General features: G+C 34.1%; 1 protein-coding gene across 4 annotated transcripts in view; it reads right to left on the bottom strand.

The window, feature by feature from the left end:
* The window catches only part of EXOC4 (exocyst complex component 4), a 970,332-nt gene that overhangs the window by 508,748 nt on the left and 448,857 nt on the right, over positions 1-12,727 (bottom strand). For 3 of the 4 annotated variants that reach the window (XM_077136146.1, XM_077136164.1, XM_077136156.1), the window contains exon 10: positions 6,625-6,721. In XM_077136146.1, the coding sequence (XP_076992261.1) occupies positions 6,625-6,721 (97 nt within the window). Of the gene's footprint in view, positions 1-3,927; positions 4,034-6,624; positions 6,722-12,727 lie in introns of those variants that run through there. The other variant, XM_077136248.1, reaches the window with a different exon arrangement.

The raw sequence follows: 12,727 nt of genomic DNA, 5'->3' as shown, positions 1-12,727 counted from the left end.
TTTTTCTTGCTCCTTGGACATATTAATCTTCTTTGCTCCACTTGCTATTCTCGCTACCCAGGTCATTCTCCCAAGATATTCACATGGTTTCCTACCTGACTTCATTTTCAAGTCTAACAAAATATTCTCTCAGAAAGTTCACCCTATCTACAGCAGTGACCTCAACCCTACCAGCACTCACTATCAAATTCATAACTCTTCTCTGTTGTTCTTTATAAAACTATCACTATCTGCTACTGTATTCTATATGTGCATTAGTATACTTTTTTATTGCTGACTGTTTAAGGCAGAGACCTGTTAATCCCCAGTTAAAGAATACCTGGCACAGGGCGGGCCACACTGGCTCAGCAGGCAGACTTCTTGCCTGCCATGCCAGAGACCCAAGTTCAATTTCCAGTGCCTACCCATACGAAAAAAAAAAAAAAAAAAAAAAAGAGGAAAAAAAAAAGAATACTTGGCACAAAGTAAGTGCTCAAAAAATATTATAGGCTTGAGAGAATGAATTTTTCTTTTGCTAAGCTGTAACTGTGAATTTTATATGCCTTTGATGTTACAGTAGTGTCATCATGTGTCTAAGTACTATAATTAATAAAACAAAAAATGTAAAATAAAAATGTTAATCACAATTGTCACTTAATTTGGATTAACATAATTTCAGAAACGTAAACTACTATGTTACTAGCATAAACATATTTGGAGTCTTCACTGCTCTAGGTTTGGTTTCAGCTACTTCCTGACCTCATAACTCAAGCACCTCTCAATCAACAATTATAGGCATTTCAAAGCCATTTCACAACCAGGCCATGAGTAATTTTGAAATGGTTTCCTATAGTGCTACTAACATGAAGTCTTTACATCTGACAAAAATGACATTGAGAAGTTATTCTTCTCTATAATTAAATAAGATTACAATTCCTTGTTTGTGCTGTTCTTTTAAGGAAGGCACACAGGCAAACAGAAGAGACACTGTCCATCACCATAAGACCAAGTTGTCTTGAAATTTTCATCTCTCCAGCTGACCTTAATGCCAACATAATGCTTTCTGACCAATCAGTATTTCATTTTATACTTTATTCAGGAGGCTTTTAATTGGTGCCTGATCTTAATGAAATGTAATTGATACAAACAGTGAAAAAATGCTTACAGCCTGGACATTCAATATTTAAGTTGTGTTCAATAGAGGAGCACCATTTCTATAATGTTCAAAACCATCATCATTCCCTGATCTCCAGCCCCTTATCTTTGCATGTCATGCACTTTGTTCTTTGATTATCTCACAGGAAACATGCTCATAAATGCAAAATTCTTATTGCCTGAAGAGTTAAATGCCTTTTAAAAGCTAGTTAAAGCAAATAAGCAAAAGAAACAACAAATTATGAAACCTATGAATCACTTGGACATTTTAATTTTATAATGTGAGACCTCTGAATTCACTAAATATTATAAAACCACTTCTCAGTCACAGTTTCACAAAACTTGAAAGGTTGAAACAACATCCAAAGCAAACCCAACTCCTTCACTCTACCTATTTGAAAAACTAAGACTCATAGTGATTTGGCCAAGGTCAAAAATTAGAATGTAGTCACAACTATATACCCTCCAGTTTTGGTGCTTTATCCTCTCTTTTACATGATATACAAAGCTTCTTTCCATTGAAACAATGGTTCCAGTGCTAAAAGAATATTTAAATGAATTTTATATTAAATAATTTATTTACTACATTTACTCTATTTGAAAAACTTAATATATTTTTCTCTCTGCAGATGTAAGCACAATTGTTTTCCTCCCAGTCAGTATGTCATCATTCTTGACTTGCTATGGTTCTAAAGACTCAGAATTTTTGTTTTTAAAGCAATGAGAGGCTGCATTAAATCTCACCAACCGTTTTTGATGACTTTACCTTTGTAACTCGGAGCCTACAGCTGTGTAGATGGTCATCTAGATGGTAGATGCCCAGAGTCAAATACATGATTTTGTTCGTATTACTACCATGCCCCACCAATTTGCCTTATTGGCCTGGAAAGCAAGAATACAGTAGTGTTTCCTGAATAGTTTAGTTTGATGTTGTAAGCATTTAGAGTTTTAAAAGAATGATTTCTATCTCACCCATTGTTTTGACCTATGCAGGAACTGTACTGAAAATCCAAGGTATAATTCAGATTTACTTTCAGAAAGTAAAGACTAATGAGAAATGAATGGAAAAAATGAAGTGAAAAGCAAATTATCAAATCCTCCTACAAAAACCTCACAAATAACAGCCACAAATTAGCCTGGTATTTCTGGAAATGGCTATATTATATATTAATAGTAATAAACATTGCCACTGTGTCAGATGGTATAACACTGCAGTAAAATGTACTTCGTTAGAAAAGATTTGTTTATATTTACATCATGGATAATAATCACCATGATGTAACTATTTAAAAGTAACTTCTGAAATAAAAGAAACCAAATGTATGATGTCATACCTACACAAAAGGGGAAATAAATCATTCCAGTTTCAATATTAACATAACTTCCTTCTGTCCCTCAAACTCAATGTCCATATATTTATCAGAGTGAATCACCTCTTTCTAAGTTTCCAGAGAAAGATGAAAAAATGACGAACATGTCAGTAAAGAAAAAAGTTACTGATCGTATCACTTTCAGGGTATATATTTTGGCAAAAGTACTTGTAGAGTCTCCTAGGCATGGCTAGAAACATATTTCTTTGAATATGTTTTGTTCATTTAGACTCAAACACAGAAAAATTGCTTAGATGACCTCAATATCAAAGGCTTTCATTAAGGGCTTTATTGCACACAAGACTAAGAACAAAGCAAGCAAGATGATACTATAACATATCTTTCTAGATATTCATTCTCTTAGAGACAAATTTGACCAAAAAGAGAAAACAGTCAGAAAAAGCATTAATAAACAAACAAGTCAAGAGGCCAGTTGATGTTTAGTGAGCAAACTGGAGTCAATTATACATTTGCTTCCAGTAACATTCTGCAAGATTTCTAATTGATGGACAGTATAGTAATGAGAACAGTTCAAAATTAGGTTTGCAAGGTTATCAAATTTGAAGATCTTGTATAGTAATTGTATAGGAAGACAACATAAATGACTGCTGGAAATATATAAAACAGTATAAAGGGAATCTGTTGTGCAGTATTCTTAAAAGGGTAGTTCAGAGTTTTCAACATGGAAAATCCTCTAAGCTACAAAGAATATACTGAGAGTTGAATGCAAAGAAAATTTTAAATAAATGACATGTAGAAAAGCTTTATGCAAAGTTTCAGAAAGAACAAATGTCAATGATAATAAACATAGAGGAAGAGTAGCAAAGGAAAAATCAAAGACATACATGCTTGGAAAAATTTCTTCCTTCTAATGATAAATATCTGAATTCACTAAGAGATAGTATAAGAAAACAATGACATAGCATCTAAATACGTATTGGCGCAATAAACGTAGTGTCTTTCTTAGGAAGCTACTTTTTAATGTGATATAAGTTATTAATAAGGAATAATCAATTAGAAATCCATTAGAAAAAGAGTTTGGCAAATTGGGACAGGAAAATAACATGAGTCATTTAATACAAGTAGCTTTTGATATAAGAATTGCTGAGTGATAGGATATGTAAATGTGCAATAAAGTCAAACTGGCTCAAGAGTGGCTATACTGACTTACACACTCCCAGAAAGTATAAAAGATCACATTGATCCATGCCCTCTCCAATATTTGGTGTTTAGGGGCTTCTTAATTTTTGCTACCCATGAAGCTAGGAAGTGAGTACCTGGAGTGCAAGTATTTAGTCTTACTTTGGTTTCCCCAAAACCTGGCATAGAATAAGAGTTTAATAAATAATTGGTGACTAAAATCGAAGTAAAGGAGTCTATAATTAACCTAGATACCTTGTTGTAGTTTTCATTTTAAATTTCAAATTCTGTGCTTTTTTCCATCTTTCCATTCTTCTACACAGCCTCTCCCACTATGCAACACTGTCTTTTAATGATAGAATGCTAAGTCTCATTCACTTTAAACTAACCTGGAATAAAAGAAATAAGCACTCTAAGAATGGAAAGCAGCCACAGATATTTTACTTAAATAAATCCTTAAAAATAATAGTGGATATTTATAAAAGAGAGTCCAACTTGGAAGGGGAAAAACACATTATAAGCATTCAATAAACTTTTGCTGAATATGAGAAAAAGAATGAGCACAGGAGAAATGAGGGAAATTTTAAATAATAGTAAACAGTGAAATATATTAGTATGATACTGCACAGATTCTTCTAATTAAAAAAAAACTAAACATTTAACTTTAGAAGAAAAAATGAAACAAATATTCAACAATGCTAAAATGTAGAAAATAAATTTTAAAAAAAGAAAGAAAAATACAAAAAGATCTTGGTCACTGAAGTTCCAAAAGCCCATTGTAAGTTTTCAACTGAGACTCAATAATGGATTTAAGAAGTGAGGTTGCAATTTTGGCTAAAAGCTAAAATCTGTAATGGTCACCCGCTTATGAAGGAATTAACTTTTCTTTCAGACCACATAATATTCTTGTAGCTTCCACTATGAGTTGCACAAAGAATGAATAAATGAAAAACAGCTATTTATATCATGTAGAAAAACTTCTTCCAGTTTTAAACAATAATAAATTAAAATTCTGAATGAAAATAAAGACCAAACAAAGTAAAAAACAGTAGTGGTAGTACCATCAAGCCTTAAAACAGCTCTCTAACAAAACAGCATAAAGATATTACTAAAAACCAACTGTCAAGAACTGTAATCAATAAACCATACCAGTTGTCTATAAGGAATATATTTTATTAAGTGTGAAATAAGCCTGATTCTGGGGAAATATCTATGTCTATGTGTATCTGTTGTGATTTCTTTTTAATCCTCCAACCTTATAAAAATTAAAAAAAACTTTTATGTGAAAAATCCTCTGAAAAGTAGGTATTAACAACATTGCTAAAAAAAAACTTCCAAGGTTTCCTCTATACTGGGTAAAAAATGGTAAGCATAAGGATTTCATTTATCCAAGCCATAGCATAACTCAGCAATGAATTTTGCCATTAAATCGAGGTTAGAAGATACTTATGAGTAAGGTGTTTTCCTATTTTCCTAACAATTAGCCACACTAAGTGAAAATCAATTGTAATTGGTGAAAAGAGTTAGTACTACAATTACCAAAGTCAGTTGATGTACTATTACTTAATCTAGAAACTCTGTATGTTATAACGTAATTATATATATATATATATTTATATTAAGTAAACCTATAGAAAAAAAGTCTTAATTTTCTTAATTCCTTGATTCTTAAATTAATTGAATTTAATTGCTGCAAATGTTTGTTAAAATATTTTTTTTAAGGTTAAGAAAGTTTCTTTAAAAATCTTTATTTTTTATCATGTGAAAGTCAAGTTTTACGTTTATTTTTGTTTATATATTTGTGCTTTTGCATTTAAAATCAGTTGGGGAAGTAATCAAGGAGAATTCATATCCTGGTTACCTAAATAAGAATTTTTAATGTAACTAATTCTAATGGTATCAAATTAAGAAGTCTTAGTTAATGAGGAAAATTCCAGTAACAAACTGCTGTTTTAGAAAATTACATATAGTACTAATCTATGATCAGTTCAGTGGTAATTGTTTAAATTTTATTCTAGATGCCTCAAATAGAGGTTAGCTGAGAAAGTTAACGTGATGATCTCATGTACCTATCATTTAATCCATCCAGGAGTTTTTGCCCAATATGAAATAAAGCAAAAATATCTACTGGTTCATCACAGATAGACAAACAATTAAAATATTAGCTATCTGTGCCCAAAATATACCTTTTTAAAGGTATTTAAAGCTCATAACTTTAAAAAGTGGAAGCATAGTAGAGACTTGTTTTTCTATAATAGTATCACAATAAACTAAGGACTGTAATAGATTTTATTCTAGCCACCATCCAGTCACGAAGTTATTTTCAATACAGTATACTCTATATACTATATACTTGAATGATACAGTGCCTTTTGGTTTTTGTATATCATTTTTGTTCAGAGACCTGCAATTCTTAAAAGATATTGGAGCGATAAGTATAAATTAGTGAGATGGATCAGGATTGGTAACTGCTTTTGTAAAGGTTCAGAGAGTAAATATTTTAGGACTCATGCAGGCCACATGGACTCTACTGCAACTATACCACTCTGCCACTGCAGTGGGAAAGCAGCTGTGTAGAATATGAAAACAGATGAGCATGAATGTGTTTCAATAAAACTTTATTTATAAAAACAGGTGGTGGCTGGATTTTTCCCAAGGGCCATAGTTTGTGAACCCCTGAGACAGATAAGAAGGAATGGAAAGGGGAAGAAGGGGGAAAGGGAATTGAGAGATGAGAAGGGAGGAAGGGAGGACAGAAATCAAACAAAAGTAACTAAGAACTTTTTCCCCCAAGATCAAGCAACTACTTAGTGGGGCTAACATTATCTGGTCTATTGATTATTTAACTTTGATTGTAAGGCCCTAGAAAATAGAGCAAGTTTTCTTATGACTTGTTTAATGTTGACTGACTCACTCAGTACATCAGTATAAATAATGAAAATAGTCATCTTCAGTAAAGACATTATCTGATTTGACTTACCTTAGTAATGGATGGAATATGACAGTAATGTTTCTGGCTCCAGGTTTGCAGACAAATTTTGTTCCTCCACCTTCAATTAAGTTGTCATCAGGGCCTCCTTTAAGAAAGCAGAAAAAAGGAGAGATTTAGCTCATTGGAACTTTTACAAAGAAATAAATCTAGCCTATTTAGATGAGTGCAATACTGTCAATAAGTAGGAGCATCTTTGAAAACAAAGGCCTTCAATATTTACAAAATTATTTTGAATTTCTTGATATAGTTGTCTTCATTTGAATAAACAACAGATTACTATCTTTGTTCTGGAGTGACAATATGGAATTGCAGAAAGAACAAATGGCATATTGAAAGCAAGAGCTCAAGGGTATAACTCAGTTAAGATTAAAATTTTGATCTCTTGTCATCATTGTACATCTTGGATAGTAAGGCATGTGAAATTTTAGGGATGTGAAGCTTGCAGAGACCCATATTTCATCAAATTCAAGATTCCACTGATTGTAAGATATATTGTTATTTTTTGTACTACTAACAAAAAAAAATTCCTACCAATTAAATTACAGCTAAGAAAAATGAATTGGCAAAGTATTCTTAAAACTATATAATATTAGAGTCCAATTCTTCTGAATGGCTCTAAGTTGTCAATAACTTTGTTTTCTAAACAGTGCCATGCTATGTAACAAAGAATATGGGCTTCTGGAAGGAATGTTCCATATTACATCCAGGATTTTATTCTTAGACACTGAGAAAGTTGGTACTTTATGATGGCCCTTAACTGGTTTATCAAATGAAACACTGAGGGGTCATGGCAGGAGGAATAACAACCAAGCTCACATATACTCAGGCCATAACAACTCATCATGACTATCTTCCAGGTGATAGTCATTAAGATGCTACTGATTTAAGATACATCCTAATTTCAGACAGTTCATTTTTTCTTTTTTTTTTTTAAACCATGGCAACACATATTTTATAAACACCAGGAAAAAACAGAGCACTTCTCACAAGTCTTCTCAAGACATTCCATGAGGAAGGGAGGTCCTGTGAGAGTGATAATATCGGGGGAAATGCTTTCTCCCCAACCCCTCATGTTTTTATCCATTAGAATGAATTCTAACTATGCAATCCCTCTTCTCTCCACCTTCTACTCACTCCAAGGGAAGTGAAGTAACTTCTCTGATTGATTAAACTGAGGAGAATAAACTGGACACACTTAGTTCAGCAATCCCCTTTAGAAACCAGAATGCCTGTAGACAGCAAGTATTCTCTGCTATAAATTTAACAATAGAGTTCCTGCCCTTGTCGGAGAAGGCTTGAAGTGGTCTAGCACTTTATGTAAATCAGTGAGTAAATTTGTCAAGTTAGCAAGCTCATTTGGCTTTCAAACTAGGCTATACCCTTCAATCTAGTTTATATCAGTATAAAAGTGATATTCCACCTTCCATCTACCATTTTAATATTATTTCTCAATAGTTTCAGGATTCAGGAGGGATAGCTGGATGCTATTTAGTGGGCTTCCTCAAAATCTTAACCTGTACTTGTAATATATTTCTTTCTTTTAAATTAAACATTTTATTTTTTATTACACTTCTCTGAATGATATTAAATACCACTAAATTATGCCTGGATTTGTTATCTATTTTAATGGTCTCTGAGGAATCTTGGAAACTGACTGATAAAACATGTAAAGCATCAGAAATTCATACCCCGAACCATCAAGAATTCCCAGAAGCCAGAGAGTCTAGACAAATACCCTTTTGATCAGTTGATTCCACCAACTAATCAGAACGTGTTTTTTTTCTTAAGAATAACAGACAGTATAATGGCATGTACAATTCTTGATCCAAAATAGTGAGCTATTTTTTCTCACTAGAAAAAGTCAATCTTGTATTACTATATTTACATCACAGATGTTAAAGTTCTGCTAAGTCAGTGGTTTTGTTAGATAAAGAAAAGCAGACACCTCTGGACATTACTGAGGTGTAAGAGTAGGCTTTGCATGATAAATCCACTCTAACATTCCAATCTCTCTAAGCTTCTGGATACCCTCATCTACATTATACCAGGGCAGTTCTGGCATTTCAACCTCAGGTAACATTGGCCACCTTTTGATCAATGTTTCAGCCAACCCTCCAAACAGTTAATGCCTTTTCTAACCCCTTGAGCTATATAACACTGAAAGCAGAATCTCTGCTTAGTGGGCCCATATCAATAAATTCAGCCCGATCCAGTCTTTTATTCCCACTACCGTTATCCCACACCCTTAAAAGTCATTGCCACACATATTCCCCTTATTTCTGTCTATGTATGTTGGAAAACTCATACAGTTCTTTTGGAGTATAATGTACCTACTCATGTGTGATACTTCCTACTTCACCTTTAGGGGCCTACTGGGACTTTTGTCTAGTTATGGGTCTGGAAGAAGTGAGGGGTGGTGGGGATGGGCATGAAAAGAATTAGAAGTATCTTCCAAGCCATTTGCTTCAGAGCCTTCATTTTCAGTTTCATCTGGTGAAACAGGATTAATCACTCTAGGGCTAATCCCTTCAGGTGGAAGTTGGATGGCCAAGCCTCAAGGCAGGCTGGAGGTGGGGCAGCTATGTCCTCAGGGCAGGATATTACAGGGTTATCTAGAGAAGACTCAGCATGACCTAGGGTTTCAACCATGCCATGAATACCATTACCCATCCAAATGTCACCATCCCATTTTTCAGGGTCCCACTCCTTTCCAATCAGTGCCCTCACTTTAACAGCAGACACGATGCAAGACTAAGATTTCAGTTTATGTTGTAAAGTCACTACTCTAACAATATGATTTCGGAGATCTCAAGTCTACAGCACAAAATAAAATTTTCCTTCAGGACACTCATAGAAGCATTTACATCTGTCAGACAGCGTGTAAGCTTCTCATTTGAAGCCTTAAGCTCATCCCTTTCAATTGTTAATGTATACAGTGTATCTAACAACAACCAGCCAACATCTCTATACCTCTATTTCCACAAAACTCCATAAAGGTCTCAAAAACATTATCCTCCAGAGCCTGGCTTTGTACAAGCAAAGCATTAGAAGAATCAAGTGGTGATATTTTGACTATCTCTTTTGTCAACTCACCCCATGGATTGGCAGTATCATTCTGATTACAGGAATCAGAGTCCTTAGTGCCTTTAGGCCAGTCAGAATAGAAAAACAATCATAAAAACCCATTTTTAAGATTCTGTTTCTTAAGAGCCACTCCTGGTAACAAGCTGTATTGGTTAGGGTTCTCTAGAGAAACAGAACCAACAGGAATTATCCATAAACATAAAACTTATAAAAGTGTGTCACATAACCTTGGGAGTCCAAAATCTGTAGGGCAGGCTGTAAAGCTAATGACTCCAATGGAGTGTCTGGACAAACTCCACAGGAGAAACTCGCAGCCAAAGCAGGAAGAGAAGAGAGCCTGTCTCTTCTGAATCCTCCTTAAAAGGCTTCCGATGATTAGATTAAGTATCATTCATTGAGAAGCCACAAAGGGAATCAGCTGTTGATGTAGCTGACATGATCATGATTTAATTCTATGAAATTTCCTCATAGTAACAGACAGGCCAGTACTTGCCCAACCAGACAAACAGGTACCACCATCTGGCGAAGTTGACACATGAACCTGACCATGACAGTCACATTACAGTGTCCAGTTGTTTCATCAAGGAAGCACTGTCCTGATTGTTACCACAAGGACATTTCATGGACTTAAACTGTAAGTTGACTGCATCTATGGCTGACTACATCTAGAATCAACTGAGGAGACTGCTTTCAATAATGAAAGCCATCAGCTGAAGGCTTTAAAAGGAAAAGTGATGATTTCAAGAGTCAGAGGAGAGAATTTCCTATCTCTACTGCAGCCAGCCAGCTTTTCCTGGGGATTCATCAAAAACCTTCATTGGAGTTTCTAACTTGCAGTCTGCCCCATGGAATTTGTACATCCTCAAGTCATGTGAGATGAATTTTATACAAATATCATATTTATCTCCTGTTGGTTCTGTTTCCCTAGAGAACCCTGACTGATATAGTTGGTGAGGTTCTACCTTCCAAGATCTATCCTAGCATTTCAATATTCTGAGAGAAAAAACAAAACTAACCTCTTCTTATGTGCCTTTTCTTAATCAAGTAACCTGGGAGCTCCTGTCACGAGAACATGTTGACACATCTCATTCTTTTAATTCATTCTGCGTGCAGGATAACCTCAGTTGCCATACCCACATGATAGACATCAGAGAAAATGGTGAATTATGATGGATGGTTGGAATGAAAGGGAAACTGATAATGGTATTACAAGTACAATATATATACAATATACATGCAAAAAGGAGGAGAACACTTTCTCCCAGTCTTATTTCCTTGCTTTTAACAATGAGGAAAATGGTTTGACAGGCTTTCTCAGATGACTGACAACAGACATCAAGTCCCCCTGGCAAGTGCAGAGATGAGAGCAGCTTAATGCTCTCAGGCTGGTCTCTTCTTTTATAATTCATTAACACTTAACTAATGAGAACTTAAATTAAATCTTTATTCGTAGATTCTTCCCAACTAGAATTTGAAACAATTTATAATAAATAAAGCAATCTTAATAAAAAAGAAGCTTGAGAAAACCACAGCCTGAGAAAGATAAAGGAAACAAAGGTTATCACTGAGAGGACCATGATGGGCAGATCAGAAAGACCAGTCTCAGACCTGAGATCTGTTACTATTAGTAGAAATGTGAATAAATTATTTAAATTCCTGGAGTCTCAGCCTTCCCATTTATAAAATAAGGATAACAGTAAACTCTTTAAAAGACTTGTGATGATGTTTAAATAAGATAACGTATAGGAGAACATATAACAAAGTGTTCAACACCTAGTACACTTCAAATTGTCTTTTTTTTTTTTCTTTTAGAAGTAAGCAGTTAAAGATCTAATTGACTTCACATACAAACAGACACACAATATCACTAGAGCATGAACTGGAAAAGCAAAGGTCCATATTCAGAAAACATTATGCTTGTAATTTTAAGAAACACGGTACTAGCCAATATCAATGATGAGATTAACATTATATCAAATGAATAAAATACATCTCTCTTATTTTTGGAGGAATATTCCAGTGGCAGGTTTAGGAAATTGCTGAGAATTCTAATAGTATGACAGAAAAATGCAAGCCTTTCTCTATAATTATCAATATTAAATGCGTAGATGTTAAAAATATGAATGCTTTGTGCCAAGTGCTTAAATGAAAATAGCATAGAACTTGATGGCTACTTTTATAGAGCCAAAGAAAGCAACAAGCCTTGTCTGACATTTTAATGCGTCCTGGATTTATAATTGTTCTTTCTACATATAAAAGAACTACAACGAAAGTGAATTCTTTTACAACAAATATTTTGCTCCCTAAATACTTTCTAAGAATGTCAAAAATGTATACAGCATAAGAAATATAGAATCCTTGATTGAATCAATAAATATAGTCTTTAATTGGCTCGAAGACCCAGCTAAATGGTCTAAGAGTTCCTTGAATTCACAGCTGTCACCTTCCCAAAGGTGTTCTTTTAGACTGAATTCTTTAGTAATTTTCTATTCTTAAAGCTCAAATTATCATTATGACTTAATGCTGTTGCTGCTGCTACTGTCACCACCATGAAAGCTGTTAACAAGGACATATAATCTTGGGACTTGGTGCTAGGTTAAGAGGAAAAGAGTGATAAAATATGCACCTTTTCTAAGCAAATCAGGATTTGTGGTTCTATTGTATGCTCTAGGGTGATTGTTGCTGGACCTGCTAAGAATTTTAAATCTGGGCAAGGAGACCCTCCAAGGAAAGGATGATCTTTTAGACTAAACTCTTATCAACAATATTTTTTATTCAATGATGTATTCCTTGCATCTAGAACAGTTTCTGGCACATAAGTGTTCAGTAAATATTTCTTTGGAATAAATGAGTAAACAAACAAGAAGAATGATAAAGAATAACCGACATCTACTTTTAGATAGTGAATTCTATGCACAAACCACTTAGAAACAAACAGTAGTTGTGCTGTTGCATCAAGTATGCTCAGTGATGAATCCATGTCTCAATAAAGTGCTGGAAAAATATA

This window comes from Tamandua tetradactyla, chromosome 1 (assembly GCF_023851605.1).
Source record: "Tamandua tetradactyla isolate mTamTet1 chromosome 1, mTamTet1.pri, whole genome shotgun sequence".
NCBI lineage: Eukaryota > Metazoa > Chordata > Mammalia > Pilosa > Myrmecophagidae > Tamandua > Tamandua tetradactyla.
The sequence above is the reverse complement of the archived record's forward strand: the minus strand, read 5'-3'. Positions and strand labels throughout refer to the sequence as shown.